This window comes from Rhinolophus ferrumequinum, chromosome 15 (assembly GCF_004115265.2).
Source record: "Rhinolophus ferrumequinum isolate MPI-CBG mRhiFer1 chromosome 15, mRhiFer1_v1.p, whole genome shotgun sequence".
Taxonomy (NCBI): Eukaryota; Metazoa; Chordata; class Mammalia; order Chiroptera; family Rhinolophidae; genus Rhinolophus; species Rhinolophus ferrumequinum.
This window is the reverse complement of record NC_046298.1, coordinates 20,896,264-20,920,546: the sequence shown is the minus strand read 5'-3', so window position 1 is coordinate 20,920,546 and position 24,283 is coordinate 20,896,264. Positions and strand designations below refer to the sequence as shown.

The window sequence follows — 24,283 nt, the reverse complement described above, 5'->3', positions numbered from 1 at the left end:
AAAAGAATTAGACAAATGAAGAAACAAAAACTCATAGACACAGATAATAGTTTAGTGGTTACCAGAGGGTAAGCGGGGAGGGAGGTGGTAGATGAGGGTAAAGGGGATCAAATACATGGTGATGGAAAGAGAACTGACTCTCGGTGTTGAACACACAATGTGATATGTAGATGATGTAATACAGAATTGTACACCTGAAATCTATGTAACTTTACTAACAATTGTCACCCCAATAAACTTAAAAAAAACAACAACAGCTAATTCTTCCTATGTTGTATCTAGAGGAAAGAAGATTTTCTTCTCTAATTTGTAGGAATGTTCTACGTAAGGAAATAACGTACCTTTTGAACAAGAGCCCACACATTCTTTAAGAGAAAGGACTGGTTTGGTTTGCAGCCATCATTAACAGTGTATGATCCTGGAAAACAGCTTGGCCCGTTCAACGCCTCTGTCTCACACCACTAATATAGAGGCTCAGTAAATGCCAACCTGACAATAGTATGTGTTCACTTTTTGGAGTTCTAAATTTTATACTTTTTGTTTACGAAGGATTTAGGGTTCAAGCACAATAAAATAACAATGAAATGTTTATATTAACAAATAAAAGCAGGTAAGAGAGCAAGATCATTGTTTTCCATAAGTATTCCATTTAGACATACCAATTTTAGTAAGTACGTCCTTTATCATTCCCTAACAATTATTGAGGTCCCAATGGAACTGCACTTCCAGAGATTCAAAAGCACTAATACAAAACATGGGCGCTAATTATTAGGATAAAAGTAAATTTGTAAACATTTGATCATTTGTTCATTTTAATACTGTTTAGAATCAGGTAATTTAGGAAGTAATTAAGTATGCCACCTAGGATACCCAATAACATTTGTTTGTTTATAAATCATTTCCTTGAAAAAGAAGAATTAAAAGAATTAAAGTGTTCACAATCACTTATCAATTGGAGAATTAGCAACAAAAAAATCATCTCCAAAATAAGTATAAAAAATAAATTTTGACTTCTAAACACTTGATCCACATATAGTTATTTAAAAGACATTTACTGCACAGAGAAAGATATGCCATATATCATCATTAGAGCTTTCAAAAATAAATAATTTGCCTTCTCATCTCCAGAATACTCCCCAATCCAAACACAGACATTTAGTTTCATTAAAAGTTACCTTTTTTCTTAAGTAAGAGTTGGAAGTTTTCAGGAGTTTCTCTACCTCTCCTGCAAGGTCTCTGCACATCTCTGAGGAACCCATGCAGCCGAGGGTACAAAGTGCCAGCCCCTGGACATACTGCGTGCTATGATTAAGATCACTGCAAAGGAAAGGAACCAGGTGGAAATGAACACGCTCTGCCTGGTGCTGCCCGTGAAGAAGCTTCACAACCTAACCAGGTAGCTCTGAATGATTCATGATTTCTCCAATAAGGAAAATAATAGGATTATTTGTTGCAAAAAAATAAAAAATGTTTATTCTAACTTTATTACAAATTACCAATACAGCAAACTGACTGACAGTTCCTCCAACAGGCTTACAACTCAGTGTTTCCAAATACCAAAGCAACAGAAATTAGATAATGTTATCTGTTGGACATTAAAAGGCACCTCATTTTTCAAAACTCAACAAATCATTGAAATAAAAACTGGCGGGGCAGCCGGATGGGTCAGTTGGTTAGAGCATGAGCTCTCAACAACAAGGTTGCTGGTTCAACTCCAGCATGGGCTGGTGGGCTGCGTCCCCTACAACTAAAGACTGAAAATGGCGACTGAATTTAGAGCTGAGCTGTGCCCTCCACAACTAGACTGAAGGACAATGACTTGGAGCTGGAGAAACACTGTTCCCCAATATTCCTCAATAAAATTTAAAAAAAAAAAGATAATCATTAAAAAAAATCTGGCAATGATAGAGATATGGAGCACAACTGTATCTTTGAAAGGTTTTTAATATACTCTATTAGTAACTACAAAAAATTGTAAGATACACATTAACCAAAACCTTTAAAAAAATTGAAGGACAACGACTTGGAGCTGGAGAAACACTGTTCCCCAATATTCCTCAATAAAATTTAAAAAAAAAAGGTAATCATTAAAAAAAATCTGGCAATGATAGAGATATGAAGCACAACTGTATCTTTGAAAGGTTTTTAATATACTCTATTAGTAACTACAAAAAACTGTAAGATATACATTAACCAAAACCTTTAAAAAAAATCAGAAAACACAATCTCTACTGCTAGAGCATTTAAGGTGATTTAAACATCACAACAGAAATACCTTTAAACCTTTGATCTTATGGTATAGTATAAACCTTGATGTTACATAAATTTTTATGGTTTTATTTATTCAAAAGAAGAAAAAAATGTAAATAAAAAAATTAGCTAATTAAACCACCTTTAACAAAGGTAGACATTTACAGTGGCCCAGTATACGGTGATACAGATATACAAAATCTTATTTCTAACAGGCATTGATTATTGCACTAAATTATTTTCAAACCACCCAGGGAGTATGCTTTCAGAAAAATATTAAATATTAAAAGCTTGGACCACAAACTCATCTATATTATAATCAACTCTTACTATTCAGAAGATAAATTATTATGAGTTATGCTACTTCTACCAACTTTAAGAGCACTTTACTATCCTTTAGTCCTATGGTTGATGAAGTGTGGTTAACAGGTCTCTGGAAGTCCCCAAGACTGTTTCAGGGGGTCCATGAGATCTAAACTATTTTCACAAAACTAACTCATTATTTGTCAACTGTCTTGACAGTTGTACTGATGGTACAAAAGCAGTGTTGGGAAAAACTGATGGCACATTAGCACACATCAGGGCAGTGGCACCAAACTGTACTAATAATCACTGTATTCACTGCCACACACTCACAGTGGAAGGAAAAAAAGAAGGAAGGAAGGAAGACAAGAAGGTAGGTTGGTTCACTTAAGACAGCTCATGACAAAGCAGTAAAAATAATTTTATTACATCTTGACTACTGAATGCACATTTTTTAATATTCTATGTGACAAAATTGGAAGTATCCATAAAGTACTTCTACTGTACACTACAGTGGCAATCTCAGAGAAAAGCACTCGTGTACTTACCTCAGTTGCAAGCTAAACTATGAACAGCTGCTTTCAAAATGGACATAATTTTTATTTGAAAAATAACTGACAGACAACTATAATTACTAACATTTGGGTATCTGGCAGACATTTTTTAGAAAAACAGCCAAATAAGCCTATCACTTCAAGAGCGACAACTGATAATATTTATTGCCAATGAGAAAATCCAAGGTTGAAGCAAAAATTAGACTTTAGGAAAACTTGTACTGCCATTATGAACTTGACAATCTACCAGTACTTTAACTTGGTGAACCATTTTTTCCTCCAATGCCTTAGGCATGATGAGTGCCTAAAAAGATGTGCAAGACAGACTAAGGACTTTCAATATAACAAAGTACCAAACTTCACTGATATGGTTTCAGATTCCCCATTGTAACCAATCCTTCAGAAACGACCACTGTGGAGCTTTGGTTTAGTATCAAAGAAGAATATCCATAGTTATTTGAAAGGCTATTGAAGTTGTCTTCCTTGTTCTAACTGCATTATCTGTGATAAGCTGAACCATCTTCATATATTTCAACTAAAACATGACACAAGAAATTGAATAAAGCAAATAGGAGCACCAAGCTGTCTTCTGTGAGGCCACATAGTAATGATTTACTGTAAATCATTGTAAATGTAAAATATTTTTTACATTGTAAAAAAATTATTTTACATTGTAAATGTAAAATAATGCCATTCTTATTGTTTTTATTTTGGAAAAGTTTATTTTTCATTAAAAAATGTTATTTAAGGGGCCGGCCTGGTGGCTCAGGCGGTTGGAGCTCCGTGCTCCTAACTCCGAAGGCTGCCGGTTCGATTCCCACATGGGCCAGTGGGCTCTCAACCACAAGGTTGCCAGTTTGATTCCTCGAGTCCCGCAAGGGATGGTGGGCAGCGCCCCCTGCAACTAGCAACGGCAACTGGACCTGGAGCTGAGCTGCACCCTTCACAAACTAAGACTGAAAGGCCAACAACTTGAAGCTGAATGGCACCCTCCACAACTAAGATTGAAACGACAACAACTTGACTTGGAAAAAAGTCCTGGAAGTACACACTGTTCCCCCAATAAAGTCCTGTTCCCCTTCCCCAATAAAATCTTAAAAAAAAAAAAATGTTATTTAAGTTAACATGCAGAGGGTTCATAATTGGTAATTTTAAATGAACTAACAAATTGCTTTAGTCTTCCCTGAAGAACAAAGAAAAGAAGGTAAAGTGTAAATTAGCCGGTTTGCTACTTTCCACCAATTTGAATATTTAAGTTAACAATTACTCATAAATGAATCTCAATTACTGGCTTTACTATTCAGGCTTCCAGTTCCCAAGAATATTTAGTTGACTTTCATTCATTTTTTTCAACAATTAAGACTATTTGCATAATGCGAGCTCTTAAAATATCATGTCCAACTTTTAACAATGTAATTCCAAGATCTTTAATGTCTTGAAAGTTCTTGTATACCAGTGAACAATGAGGTAAACATTCATTAATAAACTTAAAAACTGCTGGAACACTATGATATCCTATAATACAGACAAAAAGCAAAAAACTCACAAAAGAAGGCAAACAAAAATACCCCCTTCATTACCAGATTTATTTAAAAACAAAACAGAAAAACCCCAAATGATCCAAAGTCCTTTAACTCAGCTTAGACTGGAGTGCCAGATCAATTTTCAACTATTATTAGTAGCTCTTTCCTAAATTCACTTAGGGCTTGGCTGGGTCCCATTAAAATTAAACAAAGATTTCTTCTTTGCCTATGTGCCTCTTTCTCCAGTTTTTATCAAGCTAGAAACCTATACTTGAGTTTGGTATTAACTCTCTAATATAAACTTGCTGCTAGGCAGAACTGCCAAATTATCAGCATGTGATTGAAGGCTTAAGTAATAAGGGCAACAGAGCATGCAAGAACAAAAATTAGAGAAACTCTCAGAGGCCTGTCCAGAGTAAATGTATAAAAGAGCCATGCTGAACATCTAGAATGGAAACTCCATGACACCAAGGATTTCTGTCCCATTTTTTTCATTCTCCATCCCCAAAGCTTACAACAGCTCCAGGCATACAATAAATATTTGTTGAATAAATGAATTAACTTAGTATCTATTTCAAGGCCAAAACACAAGATTCTCCCAAAATTAAGTTCACAGACTCAATGTATCTACATGACACACTCAAATATTTAAAACCAAATCATAATTCTTATTTTGGAATGTTCCATTATCCATTGGTAAATTTCGAAGTAGAACATTATTTACCACAGAAAAGTTTAAGAGTTCAATGTCTAATAGAAATTTGTTACAAGAGGGATGCTGGGAAAAACTGCTTGACCAGGTTTCTCTAATTTCTCCATAATGACAAGCATTCCTCGGTTTATAAGTTAAACAAACATGACTAGACTAGTAAATCAGTAAAGCACCCATTAGAAAAAAAAAAGACATACACAAAAATTCACAAGGCTAAGTAAAATTACATGTAACTAAAATCTTGGATTCAAGCACTGACAAGATTTCTCTTTTTGCCTTTAAATGGTATTTACTCAGAATATACACTGGTAATTCTTTATTAAATGTAACATTTCATTACAAATGGTATTCAAAGTCCTGGAAATAGAAGATAAGTTCAGATTTACCAATGTTTTTCCTATTGTATGACAGCCCAAATGCTTATTTCATTGTTAAATTGTGTTCTTATGCAAGATGTATATAGCAATACTTTCATTTAAATTATCCCCTACAGAAGTTTTTATCCTTTTCTTAGTCTCTTTACAAACAAGCTACAGAAACTAAAGCAATTCAAATATATTCTAGACAGTAATATAAAATTAATAAATAGAAGATTTGCTGATGTCAAGATTTACTGACGTCGTAAGACCTAAAATCACAAAGTAGTTATTAGAAGAAGGGAAGGTTAAGACTTACTTCTTGATACAGTTGGTCATGAGAAGATGAACATCTTGTCTTTCGTCTAACAATAACATTGCCCCTAAATAGCCAATGCGTTTGTCTGTGAATTTCTGAGAGGCAATAAGCTTGAGGCACTCCAACTACAAATCAAAAAAAGAAGAAAGAAATTAAGAAATTGCTGCCACAATCAGGAAAGCTTTGTTTTTAACCCAGAGTCAATGAATAACTAAAGTAAATAGATACAACCTGTATCATCAAACCACCTAAATAAAGGCAAAGATTTAAGATGTTTGGATATCATGATAACAGTAATTAAGTTCTGGAATAGGTATCTGTCAAGGTCCTATGATATTGGCCATCCAAATAACCTGTGAAGTTTACCTTAGTTCTACAGATTCATACAAATAATAACTAGTAAAGTATTATAAGAAGATATTAATAAACCCAATTCCTAATTTAATCCCCAGGTTATACTAAACCAGCACCTAACTCGTGTGTATTTAAGGTCTTGTTCCTACTTTGAATATCAAAAAAACTCAGTAACTGGTATCAAAAAACTCAATAACTGGAAATACATACAAATGCCAAGCAGTGTCCTAAACATCAGATATGCACAACTGAAGAACAGATAGACACTAACTTTAATATAGTGTGGAAAGTGCTCATTTAGGGCTTGAAACAAGTACTATGGGAGAGGTGAGGGTTTAGGAATCAAATACAGAAGAAGAAAAAAAGCCATAGGAAAACTCCGTAGTGGAATTAACCTAAAATGTTTAAATAAATTTTTTTTTGGTTTACATAATTGTTAAAAATCCTGAGCTTAAGAGTCTTTGCAGTTAAATAGTTTGTCTCTCTACTTAGCCTTTCTTGAATGTTACAAGGACTTTGATATACTTTATCATTCCATCTTGACTAACATGGAAAAGGCCAAACATTCTCTCTAGAGGAGTGGTTTTCAAAGGTTGTACACAAGCCAGACTCTCCAAGAAGAGTTTTTTAAATTATGCTCCCATTTAGAATCACTGCATCCCAAGGGAAGCAGCTCAAATGTAGATCCGTGTACACAGGAATCTAAGATCACGTGAGACTACTTCTCGTCTGAATTTGCCTGTAAGTTCAAAAGTAAAATTGAGAATAGTAAGAGAGTTTACAAATAAAATTGTTTCAGGGGGGTGGAGGGTGGGAGATGAGGGTAAGGGGATCAAATATATGGTGATAGAAGGTGAACACACAATGGGATTTATAGATGATGTAATACAGAATTGTACACCTGAAATCTATGTAACTTTACTAACAATTGTCACCCCAATTAAAAAAATTGTTTCAAGCTCTTTATAAATTGCTCTGTCAATGTATCGCATTAAAAACACCTAAAGATAGTGGAATTGCTATGCTAGAATGAGCAAGTCACAGAAGCCTCCAAGGGGGAACCACCAGGACCCAAAAAGAAAACGAAAACACCTTCTGAGACTGACAAAGATTTGGTAACAACCCTTCTCTTCCTTCTATACATTCAAGTTAAATTGTTTTTAAAAATCATGAAATAGAATATGATGAAAGTCATTTTTATAAAGTCAGCAGAAAAAATTACTGAAGTGAATCAGAAAAATAAGAAGCTAAAGTGTTATTAGAAAAATCTTCCTCTTTTTCAAACTGAAGGTTCATAAATCCTCCCATTTAGTAACTCTATAAATAAATATTTTAGCAGTGAAAGAAAATGTTCTAAGAATCAGGTATTTTTATCATTCTTATACATAGGTAGAACCATGCTTCTGGCAAACACCAGGCACTACACAAATAAATTATCCAAAAAATTTTAATTAAGATGAACTAATGAGGACATACGCTTAGGAATTAATATTACTTTGCAATTTTTAGGGCCAAGTTTTAAGATAGTAACACTATAAGTCATCAGTGACTGGTGAGTAAAATTTGCTTTTTGAGATATTTAAAATTTACCTAAAAACTAAACAGCAAAAAGAAAAACTAAAATTAATTCTTTTTAACATTCCCCATTTATAGACACTAAGCTTCAAGAATAAGCATTTGTTTTTTGAAAGTGACAAATTTGAGGGGAAACATAAGATTCTACAACTGCAAATGCATCCTCCAGTGAAGGATTAACTAGCCACACTTTACACTTTGGTGGAGATAGCCAGCAATAGTGCTGACAATGGACCATGTTTCATCTTTAACAATGTTATCCAAGTATTCAAAATGCTGAAAAAGAAAAAGGTTGGAGGAGAGTACAATGGGGTGTGGGTAAATGTGAGGGGAGAATATCCATTTTTGAGCAGCAATCACTAAAAACACAATTCGACACTTGCATGAGTGACAGAAGAAAAATAATAATTAAATATATCTGCCCCTTACTTAACCACCTCCACTTCATCCCACACTACTACTCCTCACTTAAAGGTACTTGAAAATCCCACCTGAAACACTGCTAACCCACAAATCTAGTATATGCTTTAAGACCACAGTAAACAATCCAGTTTCCATACTCACACTAGAAAAATTTTGCTTTTACTCCAAACTCTGTGAGCAAAGTCAAAAGACAAATGACAAACGTGGGTAACTCAGTTGGGTAAAAAATGGGTAACTAATTTCACAAACATAAATCCTGTATAACAGGATCCTACAAATTGATTTTCAAAAGGACCAACAACTCAATATAAAAATGGACACAAAATATGGACAGTTCAAAGAAAATAAAAATAATTCAACTATATGAATGGAGTTCAATCTCCTCATAAAACAAATGCAAACCCAACCTGGTAAATTTACTAAATAAAATCACTGACCTGTACACTTGGAAAGGGTAAATTATATGATATGCAAAATACACCTCAGTGAAGTTATTTTTTAAAAAAAGAAATGCAAATCAAAATCACACGGAAATACTACTTTTAACCTACTGTATTAGCAAAGATAAAAAATTGTCGTAACAGTGCAAGGACATTAGTGATGGGAGTATAAACTAGCCAAGCTATAGTAAGAAAGATCTGGCCTATCTAAATTACAAATACACATACCCTTTGACTCAACAATTCCACTTTTAGGAACTTACATTACATTTATATTCACGCATATGCAGAATAATGGATATTATCCAAATGTAGTATTATTTTAAACAGTAAGATTAGAAGTAAATGTCCATTGATAAGGCATCAGTTTTATAAATTATGACTCATACATATAATGGGAATACTATGCTGGATATACTACCACAAGCATGCCAAAAAAGCTGGAAAAAAATAGAACAAGAAAGTTCTTCATATACACATATGGGCCACTCTTCAAAACAGATTAATAAGTGTAAACAGTATGTAACAATATATTTTAAAGGGGAGGGGACAGAATATATATATATCCATTGCCCAGAGATGTACAAAATATCTCTGGAAGGATAGCCAAGAAATATGGATGCCACCAGTTGCTTATAAGGAGGGAAAATAAGTCATTGGAAGAGAATAGAAGGCAGTTTTCATCATATATCCTTTTTGTATCTTTTAAATTTTGCATCAGTAAACTGCCATTATCTATTCAAAAAATAAGTAATATTGGACCAGGAGAAAAGAATTAAAAACTGCAGCATAAAGGACACTTACATCTAACTTGTGGTTAGAAAAGTTAATATTATAACTAAAAAGGAAAAAAAAAAAAATTTAGGGAAATCCAAAACCCCTCCAAAGTTGAACAATACATATTACAAAAAATAACAAAAAAGCATTTGAGTCTTGGATTCCTTTTATGAAAAAGACTTAAAAAATTTAAGACCAGAATCTTATAAAACTACAACTCAGTAAATAGAAACAATCATCCTTTTTTAGATAACTTAAGCTCATAATGAACAATTACTGTGCTATTCTATTATACCTGTGATGCTGCAGGAGCTTAAAAAGTATATTCATTCCTTATCTCTAATCCCCACCATGGTTGTGCTTTTTCCTGCTGATGGTTATTTTGTATTATTCACCTACTATCAATTTCTCCCTTGTCAACAACATTCTTAATATACTGACTTTTCCACAGCAACCTCTCCTTCTGCCCCCACCTTCCATCCCACAGGGCTGATTGTAATAATTCTTTGTCATTCACTGATTTTTTTGTATTTACTTTCCAACTGTTCTGAAACACTGTGGTTTTGCTTTAACTTAGTAAATTTCTGCTGTGTACAAACCAATGTGCTAGACATTCTCACTGATACACAGTTAGAAGGGCATATAAAAAGAAAACCAACAGTTGGATGTATATCGTAACCTGTGTATACACACACACACACACACACACACACATTTATATGCTGTTACAGTTATACACAAGCTACTGTGAATACAAGGTAGGAAGGGCACCCAAATTCAGGTTAGAAACAGTAAGAAAACATCAGAGAAAGGTTCCTATCTCTTTATTATATACGTAACACAGAGGAACAATTTTCTCAGCAGAAGCATTCCAGGCAGCCATTAACAACAACAAGCCTAAGAGACTGAAGTTATCAGCTCCCTTTGGAACAAATACAGTGCCTTAAGTGGTTCCAAAAACTGACTGGTCAAAATAGCCTGGGAGAGTTTTGAAATATGTCACCCGCCACCCCCAACCCCCGCCAGGATAGTCTGATGGAGTAGATTTGAGGTAGAACCTGACAATTTAATGTTTAAAAAGTTTTTCTAGATGACTCAATATTTCAATTTTCTTTAAATTTCAAAGCAATTTTTAAAAAGAGAACTTTATCAGGTTTTTGGCCTTGCTCCATTTTTTTGTAAAAAAGTACAAATACTGCCTTTATCAACATTTAACCTGGTTACCCTTTAGGAAAAAGCTGTACCCATTTTGCTAGCTTTTAAAACAATTTCCCACATGATCAATGCACATATACATTTGCTTTTAAATTTAACATTTGGGTTTTATAATGTGAACAATAACCTTGATGAAAAGATGCAATTAAAATATTATAAACATTAATGGATCTCCAACTGATTGATTAGGTCTTTTAAGAAGTTACCTTTATTTCATTTTAATACTCAGAAGTAACTGTCTAGTTTACAAACACACACACACACACACACACACACACACACACAGATATTTTTGAAGAACAAGCTTGTAATTGCTTTACCACTATGTACCCTGGCAACATACAACCTATATAGACCAGAGCCTATTTTTTCCATTCTTCTGGCAGTAGGGAAACAAACAAACAAAAACACAAAAAAACCTAACATTCCTATTGCATCTCATTTTCCCATTGTTATTTTCTTGAGAAAATTTATTATGAAATTTCACTCAAAAATACACAAAAATCACATTAACACTCATTGACCCACCAACTAGCTTTACCAAATCTTTTTACCCTATTTAAATTTTTTTTTAATATTACAGATTCGATTGAAGCCCTCTACACAGTCTACCTCAATCTCATTTCCCTTCTCTCCATCCCAGGAGTAACCAAAACTCAAAATTGCTGTTCGTCTTTGCCATGCCACATGTCCTTACTACACATGTAAAGACAATTGTTTTTGAATGTTTCAAACTTTATATAAGCATCATACCATATTCCTGCTCTTTTCACTCAATGTCTTTCAGTATTACTCATATCCAGACAAGAAGCTCTAATTCAGTCATATTCGTTGCTGCATAGTGTCCCACTTGTGAATATACTACAACTTACCTATTCCTTTAGTGAACAGATTGTCCCCAGTGTTTTCCTATTAGAAACAATGCTGCAATGAACTCTTACAGATGTCTCTTATTTAAACAGACAAGAAGACTTGATCAGATTCAGGTTTTTTAGTTTTGGTTTTGTTTTGACTTAGCAAATATACTTCATAGATGGTATGAACTTTCATCAGGAGGCATATAGTTATTTCTGGTGGTTGTCTCTCTTTTGTGACATTGGCAGCAATGATCATCAGGGGTTACAAAATGATAATACTGTAATTCTTTCATTCCTTCTTCATTTATTAGCTGGAGTATTCCTCTAAGGAGTAACCTCTCTCTACACATCATTGGTTTACCAATAGTTCCTTCAGAGGGAACTACCAGTAAGGAAAGGTAGGATAAATGTTTGCTCTTTTTCCTTTTATTTACCAGTTTTCAAAATAATGAGTTGGTTCCCTAGTATCTGCCAAAGATGACTAATGAAGTGTTTTTATAAAATTTTGTTTAGTTATTATGAACTCACTGATATAAACTTACTTGGTATGTTTCAATGACAATTAGTATTCTTATTGATGCTCAGAGTTTCTCATTTTGGGGCAGGTCAGCCTTTTCTACTAGCTACTGAATCCTTTTAACATGACCTCTGTAGTCATTCTTGCTTTCTGGCAAGTAATTAAGTTCAAGCTGATTTTGTACATTTTTTGCCCCAGATTTGGGATCAGCCATCTTTCCCATCGGCCCTAGCCTTTATAAAGTCAAATGTTATTTAGGACCACAATCGGGGCTTAAAGGTGCCCAAGACGAGGATGCCTACTATCACCACTTCTTTTCAATATTGGATACTACTACATGTACAGTATAGTAAGGAAAGAAAGAAAGAGAAAATGTTTAAGGATGGAAAAGGAAGGGAATTGCCATTATTTGCAGGCAACAGTACTGACTATATGGAAACAATAGCGTCTAATGGGACTCTTACAACCAAATTCAGTAATGTTGCTAGGCAGATAAGTACACAAAATTCAATTATATTTCTATATATCTACAACACAGTTATTAAAAACTTTTTCTGGGTGGTGAACACACAATGGGATTTATAGATAATGTAATACAGAATTGTACACCCGAAACCTATGTAACTTTACTAACAATTGTAAACACAATAAACTTTAATTAAAAAAAAAAAGTTTTAAGGATGCTATTTGTAGTATGAACAAGAGCTCCCAGGAACCTGAGAACAGATTTCACCAGAGATGTAAAAGATTGTATGGAGAACACTGTAATACTTTAAGGAACCTAAGGAACTAGAGTGGTACATTGTACATTACATTGATAGAAAAGAAGATTATTGTAGACAGGTAATTAGATAAAGAAGGCCAAGCTGGAATTGGGCAGAAACAGAGAATGTATGTCCAGCCTGAAAAAAGTCACTAACCTATTACTGCAATGTGAAAATGTGGATCCAGCATTGAAAAATCCTCGGATTTTCTAAGAAAAACTAGAAATCCAGATTTCTATGAGAAGTTCCTTGATTTTTGTATGTTGGCAGCAAATTCAAAACAATTCTAAGTACTGTGCAAGACAAACAAAATACATCTGTGGAAGAATTTGGCTCCCGAGCCACAATTTTCTACTCTTGCAATCTACCAAATTCTTTAGACACTCTATTTTTGGATTGTTGTAAGCCAGGCACGTGAAAGGTTACAAATCCTATAGGAAATCTATCACTGCTTTTGTTGTAAAACTAGTGAGGATATACTGTCTCTTACATTAATAAGAGACGCCTGGACAAAAGATACACGTAAGAAAATCTCTTTTAGAACTCAGTGCTTTTTCAAAACTTTTGTTTGCTGTCCTTGAGGAAATGGTAAAATCTGGAATATTTGATTTTTTATTTACAAAATATAAGTTTAACATTTATTAATTTACTTAATCTTCATAATAACCCTATAAAGCTATATTAGGATTGTTCCCATTTTACAGATGAGGTAACTGAGACAAGAAATGTTAAGGATCTGGCTCAAAATCACACAGATAGTAAGTAACAACGCCAGAATTCATATCCAGACAATCTGGTTCCTGCAGTTGTGTCTTAAATTCTGGTAAGAACAACCACATAACTGAATGTTTTTTTTCCTTGCCTTAGCTGGTGTAGCTGCCTCACCAACAGCAACTACACTGGCCTTGTGTTCTGTATTCCTCCTTCTCCCAACTCTTACTACCATTCTTTTTCTCTTTTAAACAGAGGCTGGTAACATATGCCATCTCAAATCCTTTATATACCACATCTAAAATAATTACATAATTTGTTAATAAACTTAATGCAAATAGCTATTCATAGATTTAAATCAAACCCAAAGAATGAATAGGTTTTAGAGTTATACAATGTTGAGTTCTAATCCCCTCCCTAATATTCACTAGCTGTGTGAATTTAAATAAGTCACTTAAACTCTTAATTTCAGTTTCCTTATCTGTAATATGAAAATACTACCTACCTCTTGGTTTTTACTGTAAATCTTAAATAAGACTCTTTAAATGTGGCTACTAGATATTTTTAAATTACTCACTGGCTCATATTTTATTTCTATTGGATAGCATCATGCTAGCTTATTGCAGTAAAAAGTAAAAAGAAACAGGTGAAATTAGTTTTAATAATATATTTTATTTAACCCAGTATATCTATTATCATTTCAACATATAATCAACGTAAAAACTGTTAGATTTTACATCTTTCTTTTGTTCTAAGACTTCTAAATACAGTATGCATTTTACACTTAAAGCACGTATCAATTTGAACACTACATAACCATCAGAAATATTTGAACTGTCCTTAGATTTCACAAAATTTACAATTGTAGATTCACATACCCAAGTTGTCTAAAACATATTTAAAAGTTTTCCAAAAACTGCATTGAGTACCCCCCAAAATTTACTTTCCTTTAATATTCGCCTCAGTTGAACTAGCCACTTTTTAATAGACCAATGGCTACACAGCTAGTGGCTATCATAATATGCAATTAAAGGGTGGCTATTTTTACACATAGCTAAATTAAAATAGCACTGTGATTCATACATGCAAGTGAGAAAATCCAGCTATAAACCTTTTTATGGGTTTATTATAAAGGAAATTCCTTATGGGTGAGGGACCACATTACTGATATGCATAGGACTGTGATTTATTACAATAGAGGAAACAGAATAAGGGATTTAAAATTATGATTTCTATTCCCACTCAGAAAAATCTTTATTTTTTTTTGTACCAAAACTTTAGTGCAGTTATCCTTGAGTATTAACTCTTTCCACCTAAGAATTAATGTTGCATCAATAATTAAGTTCTAAAACACCCCAAAAAATGCCACCTAGATAGACCTGGAGAGCAAATTTTATTTAAGCATGTTATAAAAGTGAATCCTAAAATATATATATATAGAGAGAGAGTTTTTTTACAAAATGAAATACCACCTAAGTCTTAAATCTATCCCAAGATTTCAAGAGTTTGTCTTTAAAGAACTCCCTTGGGAGTATGTAAATCTACTGGCTCCATGATGTTAACAGTGGTTATCTCTGAGGGGAGGGATTAAGAGTCTTACCCTCACCTGTTTTTCATAGCCCAGCATATCAGATTTCTATAAATCTAACCTAATGTGTCTACTTAAAATTAATCAACAAAAGTATATGAACATCCATTTGCTTTATATTTGTCATGCACTATATGAATAACCACCTGGATCAATTTCTGATGCGGTAAAAGCATACAACATGCTTGTTTACAGGAGACAGCTGTTGTTTTTGCCTGCCTACTATCTGGTCCTCCTTTCCTCTGATATTAACACCTCAATCTTCCTTTGGGAAATTAATGCTCTCCCAGTCTCAGTTATGTATTTGTAGAGAGGCTGATCTCATTCTAAGCCCAAGATGAGCATAAAACTAACCCAAGTCAGTCTAATAAGACTTAATCCCATTACTCTCTGTTTTAACTCATGGGTAGGGGGACTCTCCTTCCATTGAAGTTAAGAAGCTGAATAGAAGATAAACTGATGGCCATCTTTTCTGATAAATTAAATATATCAAAACATTAAAAATAGTTATCCTCAAATAATATGGATGTATTTTTCTCCTACCTAGTGTTGCACATTCTTTAATTTTGCAGTCTTTTCCTTAAAAAACTATTTAGCATATAATTCAATTCTTAAATGAAATTAAAATTTAATAGCATTACATTAATAAGAACTATAAAACAACCCACTATCACTTTCTCTGTGACTCAACTCCCCTTATCATGTATAAATGTGGAAAGAAGAAAGCAGTTATAACCAAGAATAGCATGCTCAAAGCCCAGACTGGCTATATCAAATAATGTGTTTGTGTGTGAGAGAATCAGGAGACAGACCTGCACAGCGGTTGTAGCAATCAAGGCATGAAGTAATTAGGACAAAATCCTTAAATGCTATTACTTGGCAACCACCTAATTTCTTTTACTTAAAAACATCTGTCATGTGTGTCCCTCCTTATGTTTCACAGAGAAAATAATTAAGGAAACATTTAGCAAACTTTTCTTAAATACTCATTATAGTCCAGGCCCGCTCACAGAACTATCAGAATCTACTGGCTGGACAATCTTTAAGTAAGCTAGCTGCCACCATCAAAACATACACATAATGAGAGATTCCCAATGGAAAGAACAATTGATGGCAATATCATGCCTTACTAGGCCTGCAGCTTTCTATCTCAATTCTACCCTCAGTTCCACAATGATCAGACTACAAGGCTATCAAAAGTATCCTGTCTTCCCTGACAGGAAAAGATTGAGTTCTGAGCTACTGTCATTCAAACAAGAGTACCCTCCCTAGATGTGGTCTCAGCCCAGCCTACCTGTCCAAAGTGAGCAGGGTAGCCCAGCATGTGCATATATAGTAATTTTGCCACATTCCGACACCGGTATGTATTGTCTTCTTCTCTAAAAGATGACCGGATTGCAGCACATTCCTTCTGAATCATTTCTCGTTCTTCGGCTTGGGTTCGGGCTGTCCGGATGGTCCGGATCAGCTCCCGCAATCTGATGGGGGCTGGCATCCTCTGGATATGGAAAGACAGTAAATAAAAATGTTCATGTATTTTTATTACCAAAACCACACAACTTTCCAAATAAATTTCTGATTTTTAAGTATTCAAGACTTGCTAAGTCCAGTGATCCAAAGCTTCAGCAACGCTTACAAACAAACCACTCAACTCAGTTAATTTTGGGAAAGAATACAAACAAGAGATGTTAAATATTAAGCAAAATAAGATATAGAATACACTAATATGCAAAGTCCATCACTAATGTCAAAATATCTTAGGAACTAACTCAACCCAAATCTTTTACTCAATCCTTAAAGTAATAAGGAAAGGCTTCTACTTAACATTAGAGAAAATACGTATTTTCTGCTCTACTGTTCTTAAACTCAGCATAGTTCAACAAAATATCAGATGAATATTGAGTATGATCATGATCAAAGCTCAACCAAACAAAGTGAGACATTAGGAGAGCAGACCAACTGTCAGATTAAATCGCCTTTTTAAGAAATGGTAATCATTTCAGAATACTGGGTGCTCTTTTAAATGTGAGTAGGGAAAGAAAATAAACCAATCTCAGCGGATGAGACACTTAGTGTCAGATTTTCATGAATATTTTTTACAGTAAAATAATAATAATACAGGACCTATGATAGCCAAAAACAATATTAAAACAAAAGTTGGAGACCTTGCACTATCTAATTTCAAGGTATACTACAAAGCTACACTAATAAGACAGTGTGGAACTGAATTTTAGGAGTAAAACAGAAAGTTTAGGACCAGACCCACATAAATATGCTCAATGGTTTTCAACAAAGGGGCCAAGGTTTTTCAATAGGAGAAAGGCAGTCTTTTAAACAAATGGCACTGGCACAACTGGGTATCAATGTGAAGGGAAAAATAACCTTGGACCCTAATATCACACAATACACAAAAATTAATTCTAAATGGGTCATAGAGCTAAACATCAAAGCTAAAACTAAAAATCTTCCATAAGAAAACACAGGAGAAAATCTTTGGAAACTTAGGTAAGGCAGAGATTTCATATACAACAAGCACAAAATATCAAAGAAAAAAATTAATAAATTGGACTTTATAAAAATGTTACACTTTTGCTCTTCAAAGAATGTCATAATGAAAGTAAGGCAAGCCATAGAAAGAAGAAAAAATACTCACAATTCTTATTTCACAAAGGACTTTATTCGGAATATATAAATAATTTTACAACTCAATAAAACAATCTTATTTAAAAATGAGTAAAATATCTGAATAGATACTTCTTAAAAGAAAATATATGAATGACCATAAGTACATGAAAAGATGTTTCATGTCACTAACAGCAGTGAAATGCAAATTAAAACTATAATGAGATAACACTCCACACCACTAGAACAGTTAAAATTTAAAAAAACTGGCCATACCAAGTGTTGGTAATGATACAGAACAAATGAACTTTTCTGGGAATGCAAAATGTTTTTTAAGTACTTTGGAAAAGTTTAGAAATTCCTTACGCACTTAGCATATGGACTCAGTAAACCCACTCAGTATTTACCCAAGAGAAGTATTTACCAAAGAGAAATGAAAATATGTCCTCACCAAGATTTGTACACAAATTTTCATAGAAGCCTCATTTGTAACTGCGAAAAACTGAAAACAACCCAAATATCCGTAAACAGGTGAATGATAACAGTATATTCATATAAAGCAATACTTCTCAGAATAAAACGGAACTAATCTGTATCACAGAAAAGTCTCAAAAACATTCTTTTGAGCAAGGAAGCATTCACAACAGAGGACATACTGTATGATTTCACTTACATGAAACTCAAGGGAAGACAAACCTAATCTATAGTGATGACAGAGATCAGTGATGGCTGGGGTTAAGGGTAGGGATGGAGGCTAACGGGGATGCAAGGAAATATTCTGCGGTAATAAAAATGTTTGTGATGGGTATACAGAGTTCTCAAAATTCACCAAACTGTACACTTAAAACAAGTGCATTGTACTGTACATATACTATACCTCAATAATGTTAAGAAAAATGATAAAACTAGGTAAAGCTATCACTACACTAATCTTCAGTACATATTAGCTGTGGAATCTTTAAATCGGTGACTCTTGATGTTGTTCTAATCCAACATATCAGAAGGATTCCCACTCCCGTTACTTCACTAAGACATCAGTGCTCAAGGTGGAAACAGTACGTTAGGAATTTAGAAAAGCTCCCTAATATGCTCTGCCATATTAGCCCTCTTAAGATTGCATGTCCTAAACTAGACAAAGCTACCTGTACAGTGTTGTTTTGTTACTTTTTATTAGAAATACTCCAGGGTCTAGTATTTGAAGTTTATAAAGCTCTTTTACATTATTTCATTTGTTCCTCAGACCATTTTGAACAAAGGACAGAGATCATTATCCCTACTTTGCCCATGAAGAAACTTGGTCTCAGAGCAACTATGCAACTTGCTTAAGATCACAAAGGTGTTAAGTGACAGAGCTAGCTAGCACCTAAACCAGGTCTTACAACTCCAAGGCTAGAGTTCTCCTTAATACTTCAAAAATGAACATTATATTTACAAATGAAATTATATGATTGCTAGGTTTGTTTTAATATACTCCAGGGGAAAAAGAGAAAAATTGAGGAAGAGGAAAAAAATGAAACAAGATGGGCAAAAGTTCATCATTGCTGAAAGTTTACAAGTACATGAAGGTATATTATTCTCTATTTTCATGTATAGTAGAAGTTTTTAATAATCTTTGTAAAAGTCAAAAAGCTCCAGTAGGAGCAGCCGGATGGCTCAGTTGGTTAGAGCTTGAGCTCCTAACAATAAGGTTGGTTGCTGGTTCAATTCTGCATGGGATGGTGGGCTGCGCCCCCTGCAACTAAGATTGAAAACAGCAACTGGACTTGGAGCTGAGCTGTGCCTTCCACAACTAGATTGAAGGACAACTTGGAGCTGATGGGTCCTGGAAAAACACACTGTTCTCCAATAAAAAATTTTTTAAATTTTTTAAAAAGCTCCAATAAACAAGGCATTTGAATCCTTAAAATTTTTCGTAATTTAAAAAATATTAATAAAGATATATTTAAAGAACTACTTATTTCACAATAACCATAAATACCACTGACTTTAGGATAAAACAAAGATTTAAGTAAGCAATATTAATATGCCATATATAACACCAACATAGTGGAATATAACTAAGAAAATCATAAAGCTACTACAGCTCTCAGGAACTAAATATAAAATCAGTTTTTGACTGTCCAAAGCCCAGTGATTCCATTTTCAAAAAGAATCTTATTTATCGTTCGTTAACCCTTACTTAGTAGATGGTGAACAAGAGAAATGTACAGCAACGAAAAAAACAAACATCAATTGGGAATACTTTGCTAGAAAATAACTTTGCTCTATGAAGAACTCAGTGATTCTACAAAGCAAACGAAGACTCAAAAAAAGCCTAAATCTTGTCCCAAAACCTGTAGTCCAACAGGAAAAAAAAAATCACAAAAGTTTAAGCCAGCTGTGAGAAAAACAAGTTACCTGGAGCAACTGCTCAGCTATCAGTTACAGAATCACAAAAATACAGTTTATGCCACTAGCTTAGCCTGATTCATGTCTCGTGATTCCACCATTCAGCATTCTTCCTCCAATACTAGGCTGCCTCTAGCTTAGAGAAAAGCAGTTATTTTTTTCCTGGAGCTATGACAACTTAACACTACTTGATTTCTTTATGTACCACAAGAAAATATCTTAACAGACATGGAAAGAAAAGTTAATTCACATAAAGAATTTCATATATTTCAGAACACATTCTAAAAAATAAACAAAACTAAATAAAAAGTTCTGGTTCCAGAGAAGATGGAGTAAATGCACTCCATAGAGACTCCTGTCTCTCCCTTTGAATGCAACTATAATAAATCCTGGACAAAATGTATGCCATAGCCACCTGAGGATTCCGGAAAGTAAATGACAGCAAGCAGATTAGAGAAAGAGTAGAAGTTGAAGTTCCATCAAATTGGCAAGAGGTTATCATTTTTCTCCAGAATTGTCCTGCCTGGATACAAGGCCAGCCCAAACCCAGAAGTACTCAATGGGTACAGAGAAGGAGCTCTAAAACAAACCCCCTTTTTCTGGTCCAAGGAGCAGGAAAAGGAAGATAAAAGACAATGAAGAAAAGCCTCTCTTGACTTTTTGGGTTTTTTTCTTCTCTCTACCCCAGCCACAAGACTAGGGTTTCCAGGCGGGAATTCCCGTCCGTTCTCAGGAATTTTTTTCACTTTCCCGTTCCCGAATCCCTAGAAAAGTTGGTCGAGAAATCGGGAAAATCGGCTCCTTGAACCCGGGTGGTTGGTAGTATCAGCTGCCGCTTTGTGGAAACCATTCATCGTGGAGAACAGAAAACAGTTTATATATCGGGATTCCGGAACAGGAAAGCGAAAAAAATTCCTGAGAACGGGCGGCAATTCCCACCTGGAAACTCTACACTAGGCAATACTACAATGGTGTTGGCTTTGGCGGAACAGCAATGGTAGTAATAGCCAGGCAGGCTCCTAAAAACTGAGGGAGAGGAAACTCTTCTCTCTAATCAGAGGAGCTGTGATCCCAAGAGCATGGAATAAATCACTCTCTATCCTCCCACTGCTTGATAAAAGAGTGAACTCACCAAGAAAATATAACAATGCTAATTGCAAATGTACTTAACGATAAGTGCTAAAAAAAAAAATACATGAAGCAAAATTGACAAATATGAAAGGAAAAAAATTTTACACCCCAATTATAGAGACTTCAACATGCCTCCAAGTAAGTGCTGGAACTATAGTATCAGTAAGGATATAGAAGACCTGAATGTCATCATCAACTAACTAGATCCACCATTTACAGAATACCCAACCAACAACAGCAGAATACAGTCTTCTCAAGTGCATACAGAATATTAACCAAAACAGACCATATCTTGGGTCATAAAAAGAAGAAAAAAAGTTTAAAAATTTAAACAAATGAAAATCATACAAAGATCCCTGACTATTGTAGACTTAAACTAGAAATCAATAACAGAAAGCTAACTTTTCCAAGTACAGTACTTGGAAATTAAACAATACATTCCCAAGTAATCCATGGGTGAAAGAGGAAGTATCAAGGGAAATTAGTAAATACACTGAAATGAACAAAAACACAAACACACTTATCAAACTTCGTGGTATACACTAAAGCAGTATTTAGAGGGAAATGTATGGCATTAAATTCTTGTATTAGAACAGGAGAAACATCTCAAACTAACAATCTAAGTTTCTACTTTAAGAAAATAGAAAAAGAGCAAAATAAACCCAAAAGTAGAAAAAGCAAACAAACAAAAAAAATCAATAAAATTAAAAACAGAAGAACAATAGATCAAGTCAACGAAACCAAAAGCCAGTTCTTTGGAAAGATCAATAAAAATTGATAAACCTTCTGCCAGACTCAACACAACCAGTATCAGGAATGAAAGAAGGGTTATCATCACAAACATTAAAAGGATAATTAGGTAATATAATGAACAACTCAATACACACATCAACTGGACATATGCAAAAAAGTTGAACCTCAATCTAAATCTCATTCCTTACACAAATATTAAATCAAAATGGATCATAGATGTACATGTAAAACATATAACTATAAAACTTTTAGAAGATACAGGAGATAGCCTTCATGTCCTGGAGTTAGGCAAAAAGTTCTCGGACATTACACCATAGGTACAACCCATTAAAAAAAAAAAAAATTAGGCGTCAGAAAAATTACAAAACTTTTCTGCTATAAAAATATACTTGCTACAAAAAATGAAAAGACAAGTTCCAGACTGGGCTATTTGCAAATCACATTATTTAACAAAGGACTTATATCCAGAACATTATTTAACAAAGGACTTATATCCAGAAAATGCAATTTTTAAAAATAGGCAAAAGACTGAAACAGACACTTCACCAAAGAGGTATATGGATGAATAATAAGCACATTTGAAAAGATGCTCAACTACCTTAAGTACTAGAGAAATACAAATCAAAAACACAATAAAATACCTCTAAACACCTATTAGAAGAGCTAAAATAACAAGTGCTAGGGAGGTTACAGAGGAACTGGAACTGTCATATATTGCTGGTGGGGGTGCAAAATGGTACTGCCACTCTGGAAAACAGTTTGGCAGTTTCTCATGAACTTACAACATACGCTTACCATATGACCCAGCAATCCCACATCTAGAAATTTGTCCTAGAGAAATGAAAACTTTTGTTCACAGAAAACCTATCCATGAACATTTAGAGCAGCTTTGCTTATAATTGCCAAAAAAAACTGGAAACAAAATGTGGTAAATTCATAAAATGGAACTCTTTCTAGCAATAAAAAAGGAACAAAACATTGCTACATGCCATAACATACACAACTCTTAAGACATTTTGCTCAGTGAAAGAAAACTGCCTCGAAAGGTTACATATTGAATGATTCCACTTACATAGTTTCAAAAAGACAAAACTATAGTGATGAAAAACAGACTGCCCATAGTTAAGTAAAAAGGGACAGCATGAGGAAGTTTTTCTGAAAGGATAGAACTGTGTCCTAATTGTGGTGGTGAGTACATAAATCTATACATGAGTTAAAATTCACAGAACTGTATGCCCCCCAAAAAGCCAAGTTTACTGTATATTAACTTAAAAATTAAAGAGTTTTTAAAGAAGGAAACAAAAAAGCCCTTCAATTAAAATTAAGACCTATTTGATCAGTTATAACATATACCTGGGATACTAAGTGGACTAATGAGAAAGTTACTAATTGTTCCAACTTGCTTAAAGACAAAGTTAACCACTACTGAAACAAAACATCACTGAAATTTTGAGAAATATGTTGTGTGTGATGAGTGCATTAAGATATGATTAAATTCTTCAGCCTATAAAAGATAACACTAAACGCTTACTTAAGAGATGGCTGAAGGCAGATCTCACCTAAAAAATGAAGTCATTTTCCATGCCAATAAACTAGTGATAGGACCTGAGGGACAGAGAACTAAAGAGGGCTCTATCGATCTGAACCGTAAGGGAGTCATGTTGTCTAAAAAGGAGTTCCTGGGTTGCAGGTTGAAAGATGGTGCCTTACAAACACAGGCAGGTCAGAAAAGTTGCCTGTGAAGTTACGTCCACTTCTAGACTGCTAAACAGGTGAAATGAGAACTCAAAGAGAAGATAATACTACTTTAAATATGTGAGGGGAAACAACAAATCTTCGGGAACATGAATTTCTCTTATTTCTACAGTAGATATGTGAGAAAGTCTATTCTGAAAATTTCTGCCATTTCAATTCCTGCAGAGGAGAACAAGAAATTTGTGCCTATATTTTGGCCGAAGTACTGAAAGGAGGGAAGCCCACCACAGGGAACTTATGCATTGGAACAAACAGCAATTAAAGAGAATTATAAGCAGAAAGAAAAACTGCTGGGGTACAGAATTGGGCCTAATAAACTAGCCTTTCCTCCTGCCTCTTTCCCAAGTCTTCTTACATTAACACACCCTGGAAATTGTGGTTTCATATTTTGAAAGA

The 24,283-nt window shown here is 34.2% G+C and overlaps 1 protein-coding gene across 2 annotated transcripts in view; it reads right to left on the bottom strand.

Annotated features, from left to right (window-relative positions):
* AP1G1 (adaptor related protein complex 1 subunit gamma 1) overlaps nt 1-24,283 on the bottom strand; it is a 74,682-nt gene that overhangs the window by 35,610 nt on the left and 14,789 nt on the right. For both annotated transcript variants that reach the window (XM_033127306.1, XM_033127307.1), the window contains exons 2-4: nt 16,533-16,736; nt 6,018-6,142; nt 1,176-1,317 (exon numbers count right to left, since the gene is read on the bottom strand). In XM_033127306.1, the coding sequence (XP_032983197.1) occupies nt 1,176-1,317; nt 6,018-6,142; nt 16,533-16,733 (468 nt within the window). In that variant the 5' untranslated portion in view covers nt 16,734-16,736. The remainder of the gene's footprint in view (nt 1-1,175; nt 1,318-6,017; nt 6,143-16,532; nt 16,737-24,283) is intronic.